Source organism: Pongo pygmaeus, chromosome 7 (assembly GCF_028885625.2).
Source record: "Pongo pygmaeus isolate AG05252 chromosome 7, NHGRI_mPonPyg2-v2.0_pri, whole genome shotgun sequence".
Lineage (NCBI taxonomy): Eukaryota > Metazoa > Chordata > Mammalia > Primates > Hominidae > Pongo > Pongo pygmaeus.
In genome coordinates, this window is record NC_072380.2 from 11,829,594 (window position 1) to 11,852,051 (window position 22,458).

General features: G+C 39.0%; 1 protein-coding gene across 8 annotated transcripts in view; it reads right to left on the reverse strand.

Moving 5' to 3' along the window:
- Window positions 1-14,758, reverse strand: part of ERI1 (exoribonuclease 1) — a 98,042-nt gene extending 83,284 nt beyond the window's left edge. For 4 of the 8 annotated variants that reach the window (XR_008504105.2, XM_054498160.2, XM_054498158.2 and 1 more), the window contains exons 1-4: window positions 14,413-14,758; window positions 9,462-9,640; window positions 5,884-6,094; window positions 1,232-1,315 (exon numbers count right to left, since the gene is read on the reverse strand). Coding sequence is in view for 6 of the 8 variants with exons in the window: in XM_054498160.2 (XP_054354135.1) it covers window positions 1,232-1,315; window positions 5,884-6,094; window positions 9,462-9,640; window positions 14,413-14,520 (582 nt within the window). In the remaining 2 variants the exon portion in view is untranslated. Of the gene's footprint in view, window positions 1-1,231; window positions 1,316-5,883; window positions 6,095-9,461; window positions 9,641-10,821; window positions 10,864-14,412 lie in introns of all 8 variants that reach the window. The other 4 variants (XR_010127148.1, XM_063668511.1, XM_054498159.2 and 1 more) reach the window with 2 other exon arrangements.
- Between the last annotated feature and the right edge of the window lie 7,700 nt (window positions 14,759-22,458).

Here is a 22,458-nt window from a genome sequence, read left to right on the forward strand (position 1 = left end):
GCCCAAGTTCATCAACTTGAGGATGTTTTTCCCCAGGACAGCCTTCTATTCCCTCTGTCATAGATGGAAGCCCTTTTCATAGATGTCCACAACACCACAATAAAACACTGACTTATTAGGCCTACTGTGACCACTGGACAGACATACATCTCTATACACATAAAGATATATATAAATCCCGGCATATATTATAGTAGGCACTCAAATACATGTGGACTGAATGAACTAACTAAATGAAAAAAGTGCCTACATTAGAATACAATCAAAAATCAGAGACCTAAAAATTCATGAAACAGGCTGGGTGCGGTGGCTCATGCCCGTAATCCCAGCACTTTGGGGGGCCGAGGCGGGCTTCAGGTCAGGAGTTCTTCAAGACCAGCTTGGCCAACACAGTGAAACCCATCTCTACTAAAAATAAAAAAAAAATTAGCCGGGCATCGTGGTGCGTGCCTATAGTCTCAACTACTTGGGAGGCTGAGGCAGGAGAATCGCTTGAACCTGGGAGGCAGAGGTTGCAGTGAGCCAAGATCGTACCACTGCACTCCAGCCTGGGCAACAAAGTGAGACTCCATCTCAAAAAAATAAAAATAAAAAATAAATGCAACATATAAAGTCAGGTTGTAAACAGATACATTCTAAAACTTATCTCTGACTGGGCATGGTGGCTCACGTCTGTAATCCCAGCACTTTGGGAGGCCGAGGCAGGATACTTGAGGTTAGGTGTTCAAGACCAGCCTGGCCAATATGGAGAAACCGTGTCTCTACTAAAAATACAAAAATTAGCCGGGTGTGGTGGCAATGCACCTGTAGTCCCAGTTACACTCAGGAGGTTGAGGCAGGAGAATTGCTTGAGCCCAGGAGGCGGAGGATGCAGTGAGCCGAGGTCACGCCACTGCACTCGAGCCTGGGTGACAGAGTGAGACTGTCTCAAAAAAACTAATAAATAAAACTTATCTCCAAGTTTAGTATGGAAACAATTTGCTGATGCTTCATTTTACAAACGAAATCTTTAGATTCATCACTACAACTCCTTAAGAGGAAAGGCTGAGGAAAATGTTACCAGGTATAAAATTTGCTTTTTTTTTTTTTTTTAATTATTACAACATGAAAGATCTTTACCAAGCAAGGTATTAAACTGTTCACAACAGTAATAATTTTTTAAATTATGTATAAAATAAATCCCTAATTTCAAGAAGTCTTTCAAACTCTAGAAAGAACTTAGAATTATAACCTGAGTAATTCCAGTAAGACTGATGCAGAAATCAGACAGCTGTGTGTTAATCTCTGGTCTTACATACTGCTGAAATGTGTCTTCCTGCAAGGGAAGGACAGCAAGTTAAAGTAATTTATATGAGTTAAGATACACGAAACATGCTACATGACGAATTCATCACAGCAGGTTGTAATTTCATAGGATCTCATGCCATAAACCCTTCCACAGTTTTTAAGGATAATTCCCCACATCGAAAGCACTCTTAATTTTTAAATTAAAAAATGAAATGGTTCATAATTTAAAATATTTTAAGATAAAGTGAGTGTGTGAAAGATTTCAACCCAAAGTTTAATTATTTTCCTGAGGAACAAAATATTAATAATTTTGTTCATAATATTTTAAAACTATAAAGCCCATTAATGCAACCTCTACTTCAAAATACTAAGTTTTAAAAATAATAAATTCTTCTGAAGAAATGCCAGCCTGCAGTTATAATAAATTAGCTTTAAACTATTTTTCTCTCATTTACTCCTGAATAGTCTTTATTTTCAAATAAAAATCCAACTGAACTAAATTCTAAATAGTCAAAATTTAACTGTATGATATAGAGGTAGTTTAAGAGTTGCTAACACTGTGTATCTGTAACAATGTTGAATAATCTTTTCAAGAAGCTTTCCCGATGGTCTCTTTTTTTTTTTTTTGGAGACGGAGTCTCGCTCTGTTGCTCAGGCTGGAGTGCACTGGCACGATCTCGGCTCATTGCAAGCTCCGCCTTCCAGGTTCACGCCATTCTCTTGCCTCAGCCTCCCAACTAGCTGGGACTACAGACACCAGCCACCACGCCCGGCTAATTTTTTGTATTTTTAGTAGAGACTGGGTTTCACCATGTTAGCCAGGATGGTCTCGATCTCCTGACACGATGGTCTTATTTTATGCTCACAACTCTGTAAACTAAGTGAGGCCAGTATTGTTATTAGGCTCCAATCTCTAAGTGCTTTTTCCTCTAGCCCAGTAATGCCTCCCTAACCAGAACACACTGAGTCACTTTTGAGATTAAGGACAATTTTAAACCCTAAAGATTTAAAGGCAGCAACTGTTAATCCTAGGTAGTAGATATACAGAAAATGACAAAAAATATTCTTTATGACAGAAGATTTAAAAATTAAGAAAAGTTTGTATTTCCTAAGAATAAATTCTTTCTACATACTAATCTATTAAGTGGACGAGCTATAAATGGTTGTAAAGAATTGTAAATGAGCGACAGTAAAGAACAAAAAAGAACACTTGAGGCCAGATGTGGTGACTAATGCCTGTAATCCCAGCACTTTGGGAGGCTAAGGGGGGTGGATTACTTGAGGTCAGGAGTTCAAGACTAGCCTGGCCGAAGTGGTGAAACCTGTCTCTACTAAAAATACAAAAATTTGCTGGGCGAGATGGCACACACGTATAGTCCCAACTACTCAAGAGGCTGAGGTGGGATAATCGCTTGAACCCAGGAGGCAGAGGTTGCAGTGAGCCGAGATTGAGCCACTGCTCTCCAGCCTGGGTGACAAAGTGACACTCCATCTCAAAAAAAAAAAAAAGAATAATTGAACTTCAAAAGTTAGACACTCTTACCAGATACATTGCAAAATTCCACTTAACTGAATATCACAGATAAATTGTCTATATCCTTTTAAGTATCACTATTTTATCATTCTAAATGACATTCTTTCAAAAATATATTGCAACTTCCGTTATAATTACAATTCGGTAGTACTAAATAACAGATATTACTAAAATGTTATTCACTACTAAATACTTTTAACAGAAGAATGCTAGGAGAGAACTATGCATTCATTGGCCAAATCTTTAATCATCACTTAAATAAATTAGTTAAGTTAAAAGGTAGTAAGGGTTATTAAAACTAAAGGAACCTGGGTGCCTGTAATCCCAGCTACTCAGGAAGATGAAGCAGGAGACTCGCTTGAGCAAGCAAAGGAAAGAAGAGCAGTAAGGGGGCCAGAAACATGGGCACAGGCCACACTCTTAAATAGGATAATCAAGTAGGCTTTATTTAGAGGTAAGGTTTAAGGAAGGACTGGAAGGAAAAACAGGAGGGAGGGAGAGAAGGAGAAAAACATCAGCCAGCAAGACTTCTGGCTAAGAAAATTGGAGCTTAAGTCCTGGCAAGTAATGGGATAAAGCATGCCTGGCATTTTTGAGAATGAGCAAGCACGTCAGTATGCCTGGAGTGGAATGAGTTAAGGAAAAGAATAGTAAGACAGGAAACAATCAGAGGAAACAATAGGCCAAGTCATGTAAGGAATATGGGTTGTATTCTGATTTAAATGAGGAGCCAGTGCAGGGTTTTGAGCAGAGGGGTGAAATGATCTGACATATTTTAAAAGGATTACTCTGGCCAGTTTTTTGAGAACTGGTTGTAGTCAGACACAGACAGAAACACAAAGACCGGTTAGATGGCGAATGCAGTAAGTCACATAAATGATAGAGGCTCAGAATGAAGTCATAGCAGTTCAGTTAAGTGACTGGGTTCTGGATATATTTTGAAGGCAGAGCCAAACAGGAATCATTGATGGCCTGGATGTGAGAGAAACAGGAGTCAAAGATGACTCCAAAGTTTTTGAACTAAGCAATTAGAAGGATTCTAATTAGAAAAAGCTGCCATCACCCAAGCTACAGGAGGCTAAAGATAGAATGGGCTGGGGGTAAGTTCAAAAGGTTGAGACACTTAAGTAGAGATTTCAAATAAGCAATCTGGATTTGGAACAGAGGTACGGGTTGGAAATATGTATTTGAAAGACACCAGCAAAGAGATAGCTTCTGAAAGCTATGGAACTAGAGAAGATCATCAAGCGACAGGATGTAAGCAGAGAAGAGGATGTAAGCAGAGAAGGGGGGCTAGGATTGAGACCTGCGTCATCTGATATGGGGAAGCTGGGAAGGAAACGAGGAACCAGCAAAGAAAACTGCAAATGGGGAATCCAGTAGTGCTGGAGAAAAATCAAGCAGAACAAGTTATACCTGAAGAAAATGCTCCAAGGAAAGAGTATTCAAGCCAGCAGTGCAGTGTTAATTTTTTTTTTTTTTTTTTAAGTGAGAATGGCCGGGCATGGTGGCTCACGCCTGTAATCCTAGCATTTGGGGAAGCTGAGGCAGGTAGATTGCCTGAGCTCAGGAGTTCGAAACCAGCCTGCACAACATGATGAAACCCTGTCTCTACTAAAATACAAAAAATTAGCTGGGCGTGCTGACACGCACCTGTATTCCCAGCTACTCAGGAGGCTGAGGCACAAGAGCTGCTCGAACCCAGGAGGTGGAGGTTGCAGTCAGCTCGGTTCGCACCACTGCACTCAAGCCTGGGTACAAGACTCTATCTTAAAAAATAAAAAAAAAAAACTGAGAATGGTCAATTTTGCCAGGATTTAGGGCAAAGGTCAAAGATGATGTTGATGAGTGATTTTAGTGGAATGATGGGATTGAATACACAGCTTAAACTTTATTGAATGTAAACCCACAATGGTATAAATTTGAGAGAATGGAAGAAAAGGAAAGAGATACACATATAAGTACCTATAACTTACATGAAGAATTTTCCCAAAGAGAGGAACAAAGAAATGGGGTAGCTGGCAGTGCAGTGGGATGAAGTTTTTATATGGTGTGAAAAATGTAACATGTTTGTGTGTAGTGGGAGCAGTATAGACAAAAGCAATAAATCATAATGTCCAAATAAGGGAGAATTGCTACAGTCGTCCTTGAGTAAGAGAGAAGTAAAATCTAGTGACTTATGCAAGATTATGTGCCTTCATAGGTGCCATTTTTCCTTCTAATTTACTGACCTTCAATCTGCTTTGGATAAGAAAATTATAGAAATAGGCTAAGACTATAACTAAAACAGATTTTGAATAGCACTAATAACCTATGCATTTTAATTCACAAAGCCTTTTTATACTTACTCCCAAGTGGGTTGGTAGCAACTGAGGATATCACAGAAGTGACTTTTGGAGAGATGAGATGTTATGATATTCTTGCTCAGATTTTATAAGGCAAACAGTATTATTTTAGGGAATTCCTACCAGACTTTCTGAACTAATAAGGCACTGAAAAGGATCTAAAGCACACATATTATTTGGCTTAGAAACCAGGGTTATATGAGTCATTTCACCCTCAAACTTTCCAACAGAGAGGTTCAAAAGTCATTTTTGTAAATTATCATTCTTAGAGATGAAAGTTCACATTAGGCCACAGCGGTGGTTATCAAGCCTGACTGCATATTAAAACCAACTGAAAAGCTTCAAAAAACTGCTGATGTCAGAGGCCCTATCACAGAACTAAATTAGAATCTCTGGGACTAGGGCCAGGCATCAGTATCGTTAGTATTTTCTTTATTTTTTTACTTACCAGGAGATTCTGATGTCCACACCCAGATGTTCTAAGCAAATGGAAAAAAACATTTTAACTTTCACTACTGCAAAAAGAACGCAGTAGTCTCTAAAATTGCTTTGTTATAGCTTTTCTATTAATCAAGCTGATATAAAGTTCACGGCAAAGAAAAAACTTACTTTAGAAGCCTAATTCTGGCTACACAGCAAATGAGGACCTCCACATAACCAGTAAACACCAGAATAGTTGCTGCTAGAAATACAATTAAAATATAAAAATTCACTTACTATTTCTAAAGTATGCGTATTCAGTAAAACAACCGGAAATTCAATTATTTCATGTACAAACTCAGGTGGGTTTCCTTCTTCACAAGTGGCTTCAAAGTCAATAATACAAATGTAGTCATAATAACTGTCAGCACAATTGCTCTCTTTCAGCATCAGCTTCTGCTTCTTATAGTAGTTTTTCAGTCTCTTCTTTAGAACATCCTTTACTCCTCTAAGTAGAAGAAGACAACTAGTTACACTTAGGTAAATTCTACAGTCAAGAATCAAAACTCCTACCCCCCGACACTGGGCTGAACAATGACAATCACAGCGTAATTTAGCAAATGCTAGCTAAAATAAATGTAAGAAAAGCAAGACTCAAAGCTAAGTTAGCAAAGAATTAATTAAAATAATATGTTTATTACAACATTAACATTTTCCTTCACAAGTCATTTTTTATTTTAGTAGTATATAACAGTATTTTCTCCAACATATATTGGTATTTCAAACCATAAACATTGTCAGCATATACTACCAACACAGTCATATTGCCTTATATACTAAGATAACATATATGATACAAACATTGAAATTAATATAAAATTATTCCACTGGCCAAAATATAAACTTAAGAATATAAAAATTTGGGTTAAGTTGAAGATATCGTATTATCTCTTTCCTTTCTTTTGGCTTTTGTAGGTTAGTCAACTCAAAAGATTTATATGAATATGAAAGCATTATGAGCCTAGCATATAAAGGTGAATGTCTGTTGGCTACCTAACAAGGAAAACTCAATTAGAATACACTCTAAGTAAACTGTGTCCAGAGGAGCATTATCATACTATTAGGTTCTTAACCAGAAATAAGTTTCTTAATTTATCATGGGTAGAATATGATTTAGGGGATTTCAATATTATAGGTAGCTTTAAAATATACATTCCACAAATGGAGTAGTGGGGGGGAGAGAAAGGTCATCCTAACAGATAACAGTGATCAGGTGACTTCATTCTTTAAACAATATGTATTTTTCCAAAAAATTAAGTTACAACCAGCATTCAGGCTTCCTTCAGTGTTACATACATGAATCCTATGTTGGCCTGCAAATATGAAATGGAAGTAAAAATAAGAAGATCTAAATTATAATTAATGTGTAGTGCCAAGTAAAGTATCATGTTAACTGATTAATGACTATTTAAAAAAAACTTTGTCTTTTATTTTCCTTTCTAAACTACAAAAAATCCTACCCATGAAAATAGTAATAATCAACCAGTTAGCTATTTTAAGATGAAATGTCTTAATATTGTTTCTTTGCTTGAGATTTTCAAAATTATCAAGACCTAGGGAGAAAATCCTGAACCTCTTTCATATTAAGGCACTGTGAGTGACCTCTGTGTCATGTGACAGTTTTGGATTACTTTTTTTTGTTGTTGTTGTGGGGTGGGAGGTGTGATAGGCGGAGAGACTACATTTACCCGAGTTGTCTGCAAAGCTAATGGCAGGACAAACATACAACTAGTTGCTCTGGATAGAAACCTGCTATCTTTAACATCTCCTTTGCTCTTCCAAATACTCACCATGTTTGCCAATTCTAACTCAGAAACATATTCAGAATATGATTCTCTTTAATTCTTTCTGCTATGGCTCTCATTAGCTTCGTGGAGTATGGCAAATGCCTCCATTACCACAACCCTTCGATTCATTCTTTACTTGAGGGCTGAGCACTAATGCCAATTTTCTGCTTAAATATCTTCAGTGGCCGCCTTCTGCTTACAAGGTAAAATGCAGACTTCAGCATAGAGTTCCTTCCCAACTTGGCTACAACCTATCATTTCAGTATCATTGTCAAATGTTCCTGAGGTATACTGTGTACTACAGACAAAATATACTGTAAGTCATGGCCTCAACCGGCCAGATGGCTCACGTCTATAATCTCAGCACTTTGGGAGGTGGGTGAATCACTTGAGCTGGAGTTCGAGACCAGCTTGGGAAACATGGAGAAATCCTATCTCCACTAAAAATACAAAAATTAGCCAGGCATGGTGTTGCATGCCTGTAATCCCAGCTACTCGGGAGGCTGAGGCACGAGAATTGCTTGAACCCAGGAGTCCGGAGGTTGCAGTGAGCCGAGATCACACCACTGCACTCCAGCCTGGGCGACAGAGCAAGACTCTGTCTCAAAAAAATAAAAAAATTTTAAAAGTCATGTTCTCAATACACTTTTATGTTCTATAACTTTGGTTGCACAACAGCTGAAGAAAAGGCAAGATTATGTTGCAGAAACCATACAAACTGGAATTAGAAAAGTTTCTGGGTTTTTTTGTCTGAAATACCCTCTCCCTCCCTTTTCTGTCTGGCACAATTCAAATGTCATCTTTCTGAATTCCTGAGAAATATTCTCCTCTGTATTCTCATGCTGTACCTGGCCAGACCTCCAATATAGCATTGGCCACTCTGTATTGTGATGATTTCTTTGTGTGTTTTCCCAAAAGACTGAGATTGCCAAAGTGGGGAACATATCTGTATTTACCTTTATAACTTCAATGCCTACTGCAGTACTTAGAATTCAACACAGGCTTGTTGAATAAATGTATAAACATACATCTAGATCTCTAGCTCCCATGCAAGCCAGGAGTAAGCAACTGATCTTCACACCTGGGAAGGACAAAAATTTTGCTTGGAAAATCTTCTGTAGGCTACATGTTGCACCTTCATAACAGAAAGAATCGGGGAAATAGGAGTCAAAAATTTCTTCATACATTATGATGTAGACAATCTAGAAATAAATATATTTGTGCTCTTCTGAAGAGTGGTGAAACTCTAAAGAGGAAGAATACTACTTTTAAGAGGATTATGATTCAGAGATGCCTTGAAAAAGTAAGAGTTTTCACCTATTTCATCCAGGCAATTTTTTTTCTTGATGCCTGGCAGTTCTACTGTTTATCAAAAATCGATGTATTTTTCTGGACTCCAAAAGCCATTCCTGCCCCAAGGCCCAATCAACGTAAAGTGATTTGTTTCGCAAAAAATTACTAAAAACTTAGGTATATGTATATCTCATTAACACACACAGTTGACTAAGTTGCATTGTTTTCTCACTCAATATACAGTTAAACATAATGCATACCATCATTGTACATTATTTTTTAGAAATTAAAACAAAAAATATTCCTGGTAAGTGAATGATGTTTTTAATTTATTGTACCTGATTTCAAACAAACTCTTTTTATGAAAGATACAAATGGCAAAAAGAAAATAAAAAAGAAAAATACTCTATCTCACTAATATAACTATCCATCATTTAAATGAGCAACTAAAAAAATTTAAAACACACTTGTTATAATAAGACAGATACTCCTATACATTGCCGGTAGGTCATTAAAATATTCATAGACTTTGATTCAGCAGTCCTATCATCTAGAAGACAGACAAAAATAATCAGAGTTGCACATAAAAAATGTTAATTACAGTTTTTTTGAATTGTTAATAGGGTCATGTCATTATGGTAGGATTACAGATGATTTCGAATATTTCAATGTTTTCAAGATTTTCTAAAATGAGCATGTACTACTTTTATAATTTTATAAGTTATTTTTAATTACCTGGTTTCAAGCTTGAATTCTGAAAGCTTAGCTCTGAGTTCTTCCTTACTCATTCTATTAATACAGCCATTCGTAATAGCAATCTCTTTGTAAACTGGGTCACTAAAGTCACTCGCACTGGAGGTAATGAACTTGGATCCTTTTGTCTCCTGGCCATCAAATCTACACTGTTGAGTTTCCTACAAAAAAAAAAAAAAAAAAGGATGTAGTTTATAATTAGTACAAACATCACAGATTTAAAGATTCAAACTTTCAAACTTCTGAAGCCTCTTCATGCTACAAGTTCAATGAAAAGTGTTCACTGCAGCTCCTAAACGGGAGGAAAGGATAAGAAGAAGGAAGATGTGTCTCCAATACAATTGACCCCGCTCTATTATAAGTCATGAGGTTCCTCAAAGGAAACAAAGCTAAGGAAAAAGAGGACTGGTGGTGGGAGTCAACACCACCTCAATAGAGAGCCCCAGCTGACTATTTACTAGAAATAGCAGCATGACTTTGGATAGCTACGTATTGGCCTCTGATCTTCAATTTCCTTATCTATAAAATGGTAATTTGGTAATGGTAAATAGTGTTTGGGCAGAATTATTACAAAGATTAAATGAGATTATGTGTATCAGGCCCCTACACCACAGTAGCTATTAATAAATGTTAACTATTAATATCACAGGCTATACAACAAGCCCTTCACAAACAATATGCTAATATTTACAAATGAACCCATTTTTAAATGAACTTTTACATTATACATGTATAATAACTTCTGATAATTTTTAACCTGACTTCATTTCACAAAGTTAACAAAAATTGCCCAACATAAAAACAAAATGGACTGCAAATCTAATTCACAGCTTCCTAGTACTCAAAGAAGGAAATGTATTTAATTTCAAAACCTACATTTTCCAAAAGTTATACTTATGTCCGCTAACCAGAAGAACTACAGAATTATAAATCTTTTCATAAATAAAAATCTGTTATGAAAAAACATGACTCAATTCTATTTTCTCCACAGGCAGTCTCAAATTACTAATATGTTAAGTTCCAAAGATTCATTTATAAGTTATTTTCCACATGCAATATCACAAATATTAGCTATGTTCCAGAATTTTGAAAAATATTTAGTACTTACTATTAATCCCTATTAAAGCTTGTTACCTCAGTTATAATTTACCACATTGTCCTCATGTAAACTGTAATTATAGATCAAGGAAGGATAATCACAGAGAGGACACAGTCCCTGACTTACAACTGATCCTGATGGTTCAGGAACTATTTCTTACTCTAAGCTCTCAATTTAATGCAACACACATTTACTGGAAATGTAATGCTAGGTAAGGTGCCAGAGTACTCAAGAGTGACTCACCCATTTCCTTTGAGGAAGAGGTCAGCAGTTCCAATGTCTGAACTGTCCATAAATTAAAGAATAGACACACTGAGGTTCCTTGTTAACAATGTTAAGAAAAAAAAAGTATTGCTAGTTGACCAATGATTCACTTTCAACAATATATTAAATTTACAATAGATACTGCTCTGCTTGACCAGAATTTTATAAAAAATTATCTTTTGACTTTAAATTTACATTGAATTTTAAACTTCATCTTTAGTCAGGTTAAAATGTAGGTCAACATTAAGTAACAGTTTCTCTACCAAAACAGATGTCTCAGTTAATTTAAGTAGATTTTCTCTTTGGATAAATCCTCCTTCTGATTCACTTGTTAATTCCCATCCAAAACTGTAGCTACAAAAATTATTCACAAGTAACACTTAGGCCTCTTCTATAGATGCTATAAATTATGACTTCCATAAAGAAAAATTTGCTTCCTTTCCTAGGTCCAGCTCTAGTTCTCTTCCTTCAGTGAAGTTCTAGAGACAGCCAAGGTCCAATCCTCAGAAAGCAGTGTCTCCTCCCAAATTTCACATCTACACTGATGGTTCACAAAGAAGGATGCTCAAATCAATCCGCCAAGGAGCAGAAAGAAAATACTAAAAACAATACTACTTGTATTGTTAATCTGCAGAAACACAAAATTAGTTTACGAAATACATACTTACATTTGCATCAGCACCCGTACCAGTAACTACATCCATCTATCACATGTCACATATAATACCGACCATATAATGAGAAAAGTGATAGATTCCACAATATGGAGAGAAACATTCACCATCACAGAACTGTAACATTTTGCAATATTCACGTGTTCAATTGAAGTGGATGTATGGTTTATATTATCTCAAATAAGACAAGCTTTTACATTATGGGATGTGGCCATGAAAATATTCTATACCAAACAGAGGTTTACTATCTTGTGGCAAACTACTTTAAAACTGTTGTTGAGGCTGGGCGGGGTGGCTCACGCCTGTAATCCCAGAACTTTGGGAGGCCGAGGCGGGCGGATCACGAGGTCAGGAGATCGAGACCACGGTGAAACCCCGTCTTTACTAAAAATACAAAAAATTAGCCGGGCGTGGTGGCGGGCGCCTGTAGTCTCAGCTACTCAGGAGGCTGACGCAAAAGAATGGCGTGAACCCGGGAGGCGGAGCTTGCAGTGAGCCGAGACTGAGCCGCTGCACTCCAGCCTGGGCGACAGAGCGAGACTCCGTCTCAAAAAAAAAAAAAAAAAACAAAAAACAAAACAAAACAAAAAAACTGTTGTTGAACTTAAAGATGAGTTACAAATTTTCTTTTACAAAAAGACAGGTATTCTATAATTGCTGTCCTCTTCGTATTGGGAAGGGTACTGGAGCTTGATTTTTAGCATTTTTTTAAAGGAACACAATCTGTTGTTGCAAGATAAAAGAAAACACATTTTAACAGTAAGCTAGAAAGTAACTGCTTGTCAAATGAAACTTTTTCTGTATAGAGAACATTTTGAAAACATGTTCTGGAAATGCTGCTATTATTCTGTTGCCAAAAATCTAGGTACTACCTATTAAAAAAAGAAAAGGAAAACCTCTGCATCTGCACACTAAAAAAAAGCTTAGAATTTTTCTTGATTGACGTTCTTCCAAAAGGAGAGTTCTGATGAAATCTGAACCTACTTATTAAAATATAAATACGCAATAGCTTCTATTAGTTTACAAAGACAACTGGCATTAGAGATAATGGAAATTTACCACCTGAATTCAACAAAAAACTTTGCTCCAGATTGAAAAAAACTGTATCATGGCCCGGCGCAGTGGCTCATTGCCTGTAATCCCAGCACTTTGGGAGGCCGAGGTGGGCGGATCACCTGAGGTCAGGAGTTCAAGACCAGCCTGGTCAACATGGTGAAACCCCATCTCTACTAAAAATACAAAAACTAGCCAAGTGTGGTGGGGGGTTCCTGTAATCCCAGCTACTAGGGAGGCTTAGGCAGGAGAATCACTTGAATCCGGGAGGTGGAGGTTGCAGTGAGCTGAGACCATGCCATTGCACTCCAGCCTGGGCAACAAGAACGAAACTCCGTCTCCAAAAAAAAAAATGTATCATTACTATTATTTTTTGAGACACGGTCTCACTCTGTCACCCAGGTTGGACTGCAGTGACACGATCAGAGCTCACTGCAGCCTCCACCCATGGGCTCAGGTGATCCTCCCCACTCAGCCTCCCTAGTAGCTGGGACTATGGGCGAGCGCAACTATGCCCGGCTTTTTGTAAAAAAAAAAAGTATCATTATTAAGAGCACGCAACAGTAAGTTTTTAACAATTACTACCGTCACTAAAGCCAATTTGGAACAGAGACCTAGGCCTTAAGTAGCTGTAAAAGTGTCAAGACTTTCAAATATAAAGAAGCACATTCAAACACACTTCTTTTACTAAAAATAAACTTCGAAATTTATTTTAAAAACCACTTACACGATGAGATTGACACAACGTATCTCAGGCTGAAGAGGAAGGCAGGTGGAAGAGTGGTTCTTTATAAGAGAAGGGATGTGCAAGTACTCTTTGAAAGTAACAACTTCAGAAGGAGAAAGATAATTGCAAAGATCCAAAGGAAGTGCATACAGGGCAAAAGGAACATACAGAGACTCTTAACAAGACCTTCTTTCCAACGTAAAAGAACACAAGGAAGCGAGGGGCACTGGAAAAAAACTGTGTGAGATGCAATTAGCAACCGAGGCAGGCACCAGACCCCGCAGAGCAGCAAATCGAAGTTACTAAGGAGGGGAATAAGCCAAATTCATGTTATTGAAAAGCTCATTCTAGCTGCCAGATGGAAATTGATCGTGGACGGAAGGAGCAAGAGTTTGGAGGCCTCTTGCAAATACCCACTTTATGAAGTGCTCAACATGTTTATTATTAGGAAAAGATCAATTTTAGTATTCAATCACTTACAATCCGCAGCGCTAGTCAACAATTACATTAGTTAAATAAGTTTTAAGACAGTTCTACAACTTTGCCACTGTAACTAGGTTCAACCTATAAGATGTCAAAATTATTCATTCAATCGTATACTATGTTTATATGAGACACCAGTAAATGAGCAAAAGCAGCTAAGACGAAACTCCACTTAACAGGTACAGAGAGAGGGATGCTGGTGGGTGCTTTTTAAATTTTTTCGTTTTTTAAAAAAAGGTATGAAGTGACATACCTAGGGTATATGGTGAGATTTTAAAAATATAAAGCCTTGCAAATTACCCATAACGGCTAGATGGAGTGACAACAGCAACCATGAACACAGAATTAAGTTTAGAGCAGAACTCCCTCTTAGAACCTATTAACCCACTGTAGACAGAACTGGTCTTGACGATTTCCTCTCTCCCAGAGAGTGATTCGGCCCTGAGGGGGCTCCAAGACACCCACCCCAGGATAAAGCTAGGAAGCTGGGCACCGAGGTGCTAGGAAGCTGGGCTGGGGTCCAAGGGCGCGCAGCTGCACCTTCTGCGGGACACCTGAGAAGAAAGAGGTGCCGAGGGCGCTTTGGGGACGGGGCAGCGGGCGCCGACAGCCAGACGCGGGCCGACTCCTCACCTCGGGACTGGGACGCGGCGGCTCCTCCCCGCCCTCCGGCCGCGGCGACTCCAGCAGCGCGGGAGCCACGGCCTCGCCGGCAGGCTCTTTACTCTGTGGATCCTCCATGCCGGCTGTCACGCCAGAGGAGAGTTGCTGGAGCCGGACACTTGCTCACTCTCACTCTGCCGAGCCCGAAAGCCTCGCCTTTCTCCGTTGAAAAATTACCGGGCTCGTGTTCCCGCGGCGGCGGCCACACAAACTCCAGCGACCACCTCCCACTTCCGGGAGCGTGTGGCGTCCACACGTCGCGCAGGCGCAGTGAGCCGGCGTGCGCGGAACGCCAGCGCCACAGTCCACAGAGGGAGGGAGGAAAAACAAGAGGGAGGCGCGCCGGTGAGAAGACGGGGCGAGGCCGGCCGTGAGCGGAGCTAGCGCGGGTTGAAGTTGCGCAAGGATCTAGTCCAGTCACTAGAGGGTAGCACCGGAACGTATGTTCCCGTCAGTGTTTCCTGAGAAGGAAAAAATTAGGGTGAGTGGGGAGATATCATAGAGGAAGATGTTTTCAACCATAAAAAATAATAAAACAATTCACATTTTCCATAAGGAGTTTCCTAAAACTTCCACTTATGGGCAAGAAAAGAAAATGGGTCGGGACTTAGTGTCCCACTATAAACAATTAGAAAACGGAACAAAATATAGGAGACAGCTCTTCAGACATTGGACAACAGACAGCTGTGGACTATTTTACCTGAGAGAAAAGAAATAAAAGGAGCTGTATATCACCCTGCCCTTTTGCCCAGAGGCCATTTCCAGTCTGTGGTGAGGTGAAGGGAAATCATATGGAAACCTAGGATCTCCTGGGTTGAAAAGACAGGGATTGGAGTTGAGGAAATTGGGGTAGGCCAAATTGGATGGAATTTGTGGGGCAGAATTCTGGAGAGGAGGGAATTACGTGGAAAAAGAGTTTCAGAAATCTGCTTAGGAGTACCTTGAATCTTTAACTGAATAAAAACCGTGAAACTCCACAAGGCCGGGAAAGAACAATTATTGGGGAGCAGTACACCAAACAATGATGAGAGCTCACACGGAACTGGGAATCATTTGAGCTCCCAGCAACCAGAGTGAAGAGATTATTGAATACCATGGAACATGCACCAGAAACCTCAGAAGTGAAACTGCCATTGCAAAATTATCATTGAGACAGTGAAAGAGATCGGACCTAACGAGCTCCATCTTGCTTTTAACCTCCAAGCTATCCTTATTCATTCCTGGGCGTAGGCCAAACTAACATTGGGAGGAACTTAGTGTATAGCTTATAGTTTAAAACAAAGGTGATAGCCCTTTCTCAAAATAAACCCTCTTCTTGAGACTAGACTGCTTTTGTAGGACTAGCAAATTAGCTGAAAGATTAGAAATTATGATTTAGGAGTCATGCAGCTGAAGGCTACAAGATTCTAACCCTCTCCAAATTGTTCCTGGGGATAATATCACTATTGTAAAACCTAAGATCAGTGCTTGAGATATTTTGCAGGCCCTGCACTTGATGGATCAGCTGGCACCTCCCAGATTGATAAACTGGCTCATCTGATTTTGTCTCCCCCACCCAGGAACTGACTCAGTGCAAGAGGACAGCATCGACTCCCTATGATTTCATCTCCTACCCAACCAGTCACCACTCCCATCTCACTGGCTTCTCACCCACGAAATTATCCTTAAAAACTCTGATCCCCAAATGCTCAGGGAGACTGATTTGAATAATAAAACTCAGGTCTCCTGCACTGCCAGCTCTGCATGAATTGCTCTTTATTGCAATTCCCCTGTCTTGATAAATGGACTCTGTCTAGGCAGTAGGCAAGTTGAACCTCTTGGGCGGTTACAAAAGTGTCATGCCTTAGTGAGATCCATTGGCCTAGACTGCGGGACCCAGAGCATGAACTACTGTAGACTCTTCAAAAGCCTAAAACAAGCCCTGAAAGTATCAAACTGCTCTGTAAGTAACCTAATTACCTGTAAGAACAAATTCTAATACTCTCTGAAAGACTACAGTAAAATCCAGGATTCAACAACATTAAATTCAAAATGTGAGACATCCAGTCAAAAATTGAGAGACACGCAGCACTTGGGGACGCTGAGGCGGGAAGATTGCTTGAGCCCAGGAGTTCGAGGCTGCAGTGACCTATGATTGCACCACCGCAACCCAGCCTGGGTAACAGGGTGAGACTCTGTCTCAAAAGACAGAGAGAGAGAGAGACCAAGTGGTAAGAAAATATGAAGTTCATAGAAACAAACCCCAAAATGATAAAAATGATGGAATTAACAGACAAGGATTTTAAATACCTGTTATGAATATGCTCAAAGATTTAAAGGAAGACATGATAGGAGAGAAACTGGAAAGATTTTTGAAAAGAAACAAATCAAATTTCTGGATGGAGGTGAAAAATATTTGAAATAAAAATTTCTTTGGATGGGATTGCTAGCACATTAAGCAATGCAGAGAAAAAGATTAATAAATTCAAAGATATAGCAACAGAAACAATACAAAATGACACACAAACACAGAGAAAAAAGATGAGTACAGCTTCAGTAACCACTTAAAGAGGCTTAATACTTCAGGACCGCTTAAAGAGGCTTAATACTATTGACCTAAAAGGTAGAAGCTGAGGCAAAATTAATATAAGTAGAGAGTTTATTTGGTCCAAGCTTGAGGATTGCAACCCAGGAGCATAGAATTGAAGTTGCCCTGAATCCATCTACTCAGAAGATATGCCAATTTGGAAGTTAAGTGAACACTTAGTAACCAATCATAATTGTCTTAAGTCTTGCCCATTCTAGATTATTTGCTTTGTTCAATAGGCAAATGAGATGGGGCATAATTCCAATAACAATAATCTTTGATGGGTATAAGTAGTCCTTTCTAACCGTACATACCTCCATCTCAGCTTCTATCTCAAGAAACAACTCTTTTGACTTTGTTTCTTTGATTTCTAGAACTACTGCAGCAGCATCAAGAAATTAGACCTGCCATAAAGAAAAAGACCCAGAAGAAGATAATCTAATAAATAGTGAGGCTTTTGTCCATGAAGCCTATGATGAGCAGCTGTGCTGGGGAAACTCCAAGAAATTTCTCTGAGGAAATCGAATTGTGAGACACAGTTAAAGAATGTCCCTTCTGAAAAATCCTAGCTAGGTGAAAATAGTCAAAGTCAGTCAAAAAATGTAAAAAAAAAAAAAAATCCAAGCTAGATGAAAATAGCTACGTGAAAATTAATATCGTGCAGTAACTTTTTTTGTCTTTAGACTCTGGTTTGAGCAATTAAAGGTTGAACAAAGTGAAACATGCATGAAACGATCAACCTAAAAGGAAGATGAGGCAAAATTAATATAAGTAGAGTTTATTTGGGCCAAGCTTGAGGATTGCAATTGTAGATTCAAGTTGCCCTGGGTATACTCAGATTAGTAGCAGCTACAAGTGAATTTTTAAAGGAAAGAGGCAGTTCCTGGGTTGTTTATCAAGAACTAACTGTAAGGCCAGGCATGGTGGCCCACACCTGTAATCCCAGCAGTTTGCCAGGCTGAGGTGGGAGGACCACTTAAGGTCAGGACCAACCTGGCCACATGGTGAAACCTCATCTCTACAGAAGGAAGGAAGGAAGGGAAGGAAGGGAAGGAGGGAGGAAAGGAAAGAAAAAGAAAGAAAGACAGGCAATCAACAAAAGAAATAAGTAAAATGCTTATAGTATGGAGAAAAGTAAAACAGGAAAAGGGGATGAGAGGGTGCCCAGGTATAGAGGGGATTACAATTTTAAATAGAATCATTAGGGAAGACCTCTCTAATGATGTGCCATTTGTGTAAAGACTTGAAGAGGCAAGGGAGTAAACTGAGAATATATGGGAGAAGAGAAGTTTAGGCAGAGCAAACAAGTGAAAAGATCCTGAACTGGGAGTGTACCCAAAATGTTTAAGAAATGTTACTGTGTTCAGTACTTTCCTACGACTGTGTGACATCAGTATGCAGGAGACCTAAATGTTTTTATTTTATTTATTTATTTATTTATTTTTTGAGACAAAGTCTCGCTCTGTAGCCCAGGCTGGAATGCAACGGTGCTATCTTGGCTCACTGCAACTTCAGCCTCCTGGGTTCAAGCGATTCTCATGCCTCAGCCTCCCAAGTAGCTGGGATTACAGGCGCCTGCCACCACACCTGGGTAATTTTTGTATTTTTAGTAGAGGTGGGATTTCACCATGTTGGCCAAGCGAAACTCTCAGACTCCTGATCTCAGGTGATCTACCCGTCTTGGCCTCCCAAAGTGCTGGGATTACAGGCATGAGCCACCTTGCCTGGCCGATGTTTTTAAATGTTGTCTCTGCTGTAACTTGCCACATAACACCAAAGGGGAAATCCCAATGACTTTAGCACCTCCTGTTTAAAAAAAAATGTGTGCCATAGTTGGACAGTTAGAGAGAAAGCTTCCCTGAGTATTTCAGCTATGCCACAGCCTAAAAGAGAAGTTCGAGAATTGGTTATTCTCTATTCACCCCAGTGGGAAAATGTACCTACCTTTCCTCTAGCTGCAGTGTCCTGGGATTAGTCAGCCGTCAGTGAAGATCCATGTATTGTTAGATAGCAGGGTTTGTAAATTACTGTAGGCTGCACTAAATATGTGACTTTCACAGAGCAAAATGCCTTTTGTTTCTAAGCCGTCTCCCATTGCTGCCTGATGCCACGTGTTAGATAATTCCATATGTTTAGGTCTGTATTTGAGCATCCTGCTCTGTTCTCTTGGTCTCTGGTATCTGTTCTTATACCCTTCCCACACTGCTTTCTATTACTCAGCTCTGCAATATGTCTTCATATCTTATAAAACACGTTCCTCCTCTTTACTCTTCTTTTTCAATACTGACTTAGCTATTTGTGGATATTTAATCTTTCATGTATACTTTAGGACAAATTTTTTGCTCTTCAAAAAATCCAATCCAATCCAATCCAAAAAAATTCATTAAGATTGAATTCACTCGATTGATTTGAGGAGAAATGACATATTAAGTTATCCTCTTGTAATATAGAACTGCTAAGTCAGATTGTCTTTAATGATGATCCTTTAACATTTAACAATTTTCTCCATAGATATCTTGTACATTCGTAACCAAGAATTGCTAGATACATTATGGGTTTTTTTCCTATTACGAATGGTGAATTATTTTATACCATTACATAAAATACTATTGATTTTTAAGTTTAATAAACAAAAACAAAGAAATAAAAGACAACCAGATTAGAAACAAACAAAGAGACAGGTGCGGTGGCTCACACCTTAATCCCAGCGCTTTGGGAGGCTGAGGAGGGTGGATCACCTGAGGTTAGGAGTTCGAGACCAGCCTGGCCAACATGGTGAAACCCTGTCTCTACTAAAAATACAAAAATTAGCCAGGCTCGGTGGTGCACACCTGGAGTCCAAGCTACTCGGGAGGCTAAGGCAGGAGAATCGCTTGAGCCTGGGAGGCGGTGGTTGCAGTGATCCTAGATAGTGCCAATGCACTCCAGCCTGGGTGACAGAGAGAGACTCCATCTCAAAAATGAATAAATAAATTAATTAATTAAATAAACATAATACGTCGGCCCTATCACCCAGCAATTCCACTCCTAGGTATTCACTCAGGAAGAGTGAAAGTGAATGTCCAGGAGGTGGCTTGGACGTGGATATTTCCAGCAGCATTATTCATAATAACTGAAAAATGAAATTAACTCAAATCTCCATCAACAGGTGAATGGATAACCAGAATGTGATGTATCCCTGTAATGACATAATACTCCTCAATATATAATAATAAGCCTTTTTTTTTTTTTTTTTTTTTTTTTTCAGAAACAGAACCTCATTCTGTCACACAGGCTGGAGTACAATGGCAGGATGGTGGCTGCCTTGACTTCTGAGACTCAGGTGATCCTCCCACCTCAGCCATTCAAGTAGCTGGGACTACAGGTACATGCCACCATGTCCAGCTAATTTTTGTATTTTTTGTAGAGGCAGGGTTTCACCATGTTGCCCAGGGTGGTCTTGCACTCCTGAGCTCAAATGATCCACCTCGCCCAGCCTCCCAAAGTGCTAGGATTACAGGTGTGAGCCACCGTGCCCAGCCAATAATAAACTATTGATACATGCAATAGTATGGATGAATTTGGAAAAATCTTGAGTGAAAGAAGCCAGATGCAAAAGAAGACATACTCTAATTCCACTTATATGAAGTTCAAGAATAGGCCAAACTAATCTATGATAATAGAAATTCACAATAGTGACTGCTTCAGCTTGGGGTTAGGGGTTGAGGATTGACTTGAATGGTACACAAAGGAAGTTTCCAGGTCCTGGAAATATTCTACATCTTAATTGGGATAGTGATTACGTGATGTATATATTTATCAAAACACATTGAATTATGCATGTAAGATCTACGCATTTCACTCTATGTAAGCTTGCCTTTGATGAAAAAGAAATCAAAATTTTAAAGACAAAAAATTGGTTTTTAATTTCTTTCTTTTTCTTTTTTTTTTTTTTTTTTTTTTGAGATGGAGTCTTGCTCTGTTGCCCAGACTGCAGTGCAGTGGCACAATCTCGGCTCACTGCAACCTCCACCTCCCAGGTTCAAGCTATTCTCCCACTTCAGCCTCCCAAGTAACTAGGATTACAGGTGTGTACCACCATGCCCAGCTAATTTTTGTATTTTTAGTAGAGACAGGGTTTCACCATGTTGGCCAGGCTGGTCTCAGACTCCTGATGGTTTTTAATTTCTAAACATTCTTTTTTTATTAATCCCCAGAACATTCTGGATAATTTCTAAACTTTCTTGTAAATTTTAATAGTTTTATTATTCTGTTGCTTTTTTCCTAAAATTATCAAATTCTGCAAATAATCAGTTTTAGCCCTGCCCTTCCTTATACCCCTTATATCTTTTTCTTATTGCATTGGCCAGGAGACTTTGTAATATATTAATAGTAATGGTGCTGTGCTGATTTCATGGGAAATGTGTATAAAGCTTTTCTATTTAGTTTAATGGTTTCTGCAAGTTACAAAGTCTTTTCCTTCAGTCATTTAAAAACATTATTTTCTTCCTGTATCCTATGTTTATTTTGAAAAGTGTAATGTCGATATGATTCTTGCTCTTCTATGGATAATCTGTTGTTTCTCTCTGGAGTCTGCAAATTTTCTTTTTGTTATTGATATTCTTAAATTTCATTGTAATAAATCTAGGTGAGGATTCTCCTTTTTTTCTATAATAAAAAACATAATTTTTTGTATTTTTAGTAGAGACAGGGTTTCACTGTGTTGGCTGAGCTGGTCTTGAACTCCTGACCTCAGGTGATCCACCTGCCTTGGCATCCCAAAGTGCTGGGATTACAGGCATGAACCACCGTGCCAGCCACCTCATTTTAATTTAATCACCTCTTTAAAGACCTAATCTCCTGCCAACTGAAGAATGACAAGGTTCATAAGTATAGAAAAGAGAGCTTTATTTCTCATAAAGGGTTAGGGTTATGCATCCTTGCAGGCTGCCACTCTGATAGGCTGGGAAGTGTAGCCTCTAGCCAGAAGCCAGAAATAGGCACTTTAAGGGAAGGAAGCATAAGACAGGAATGTATGCTGAGCATAGCGGCCAAATATACATATTTAATAAGCAATAGGAATCATTAATGTTTATGAAAGGAGAAGCGTGCATGTGCACTTGAGCTTCATACCTCTTCGTGGGTCACATGTACACAAATGGCAGCATTAGCATAATCTGAGTGTGGAGTTTTCAGCCTTCTGACATCAGAAGGTGAAGCAGAGGACACGAGAATCCTCTGCACATCCTCTGTAGACTGGCCAGAGCATCTCCATCATCAACGGTCTCTGATAAGGAAGGTATGCATTGTGAAACTGGTGAGCTGTCATGTCGAAACTGTAAAGAGGGAAGGGAAGTCTCGTCATGGCCTCAGACAATTGGCTAATAGTGATAACAGAGTAAGTCATCTGCTCTTGTCTTCCACAGCTGATTTCTGCTTACTTCTTAGGAAAGATTCTGGTTAAAGGTTAA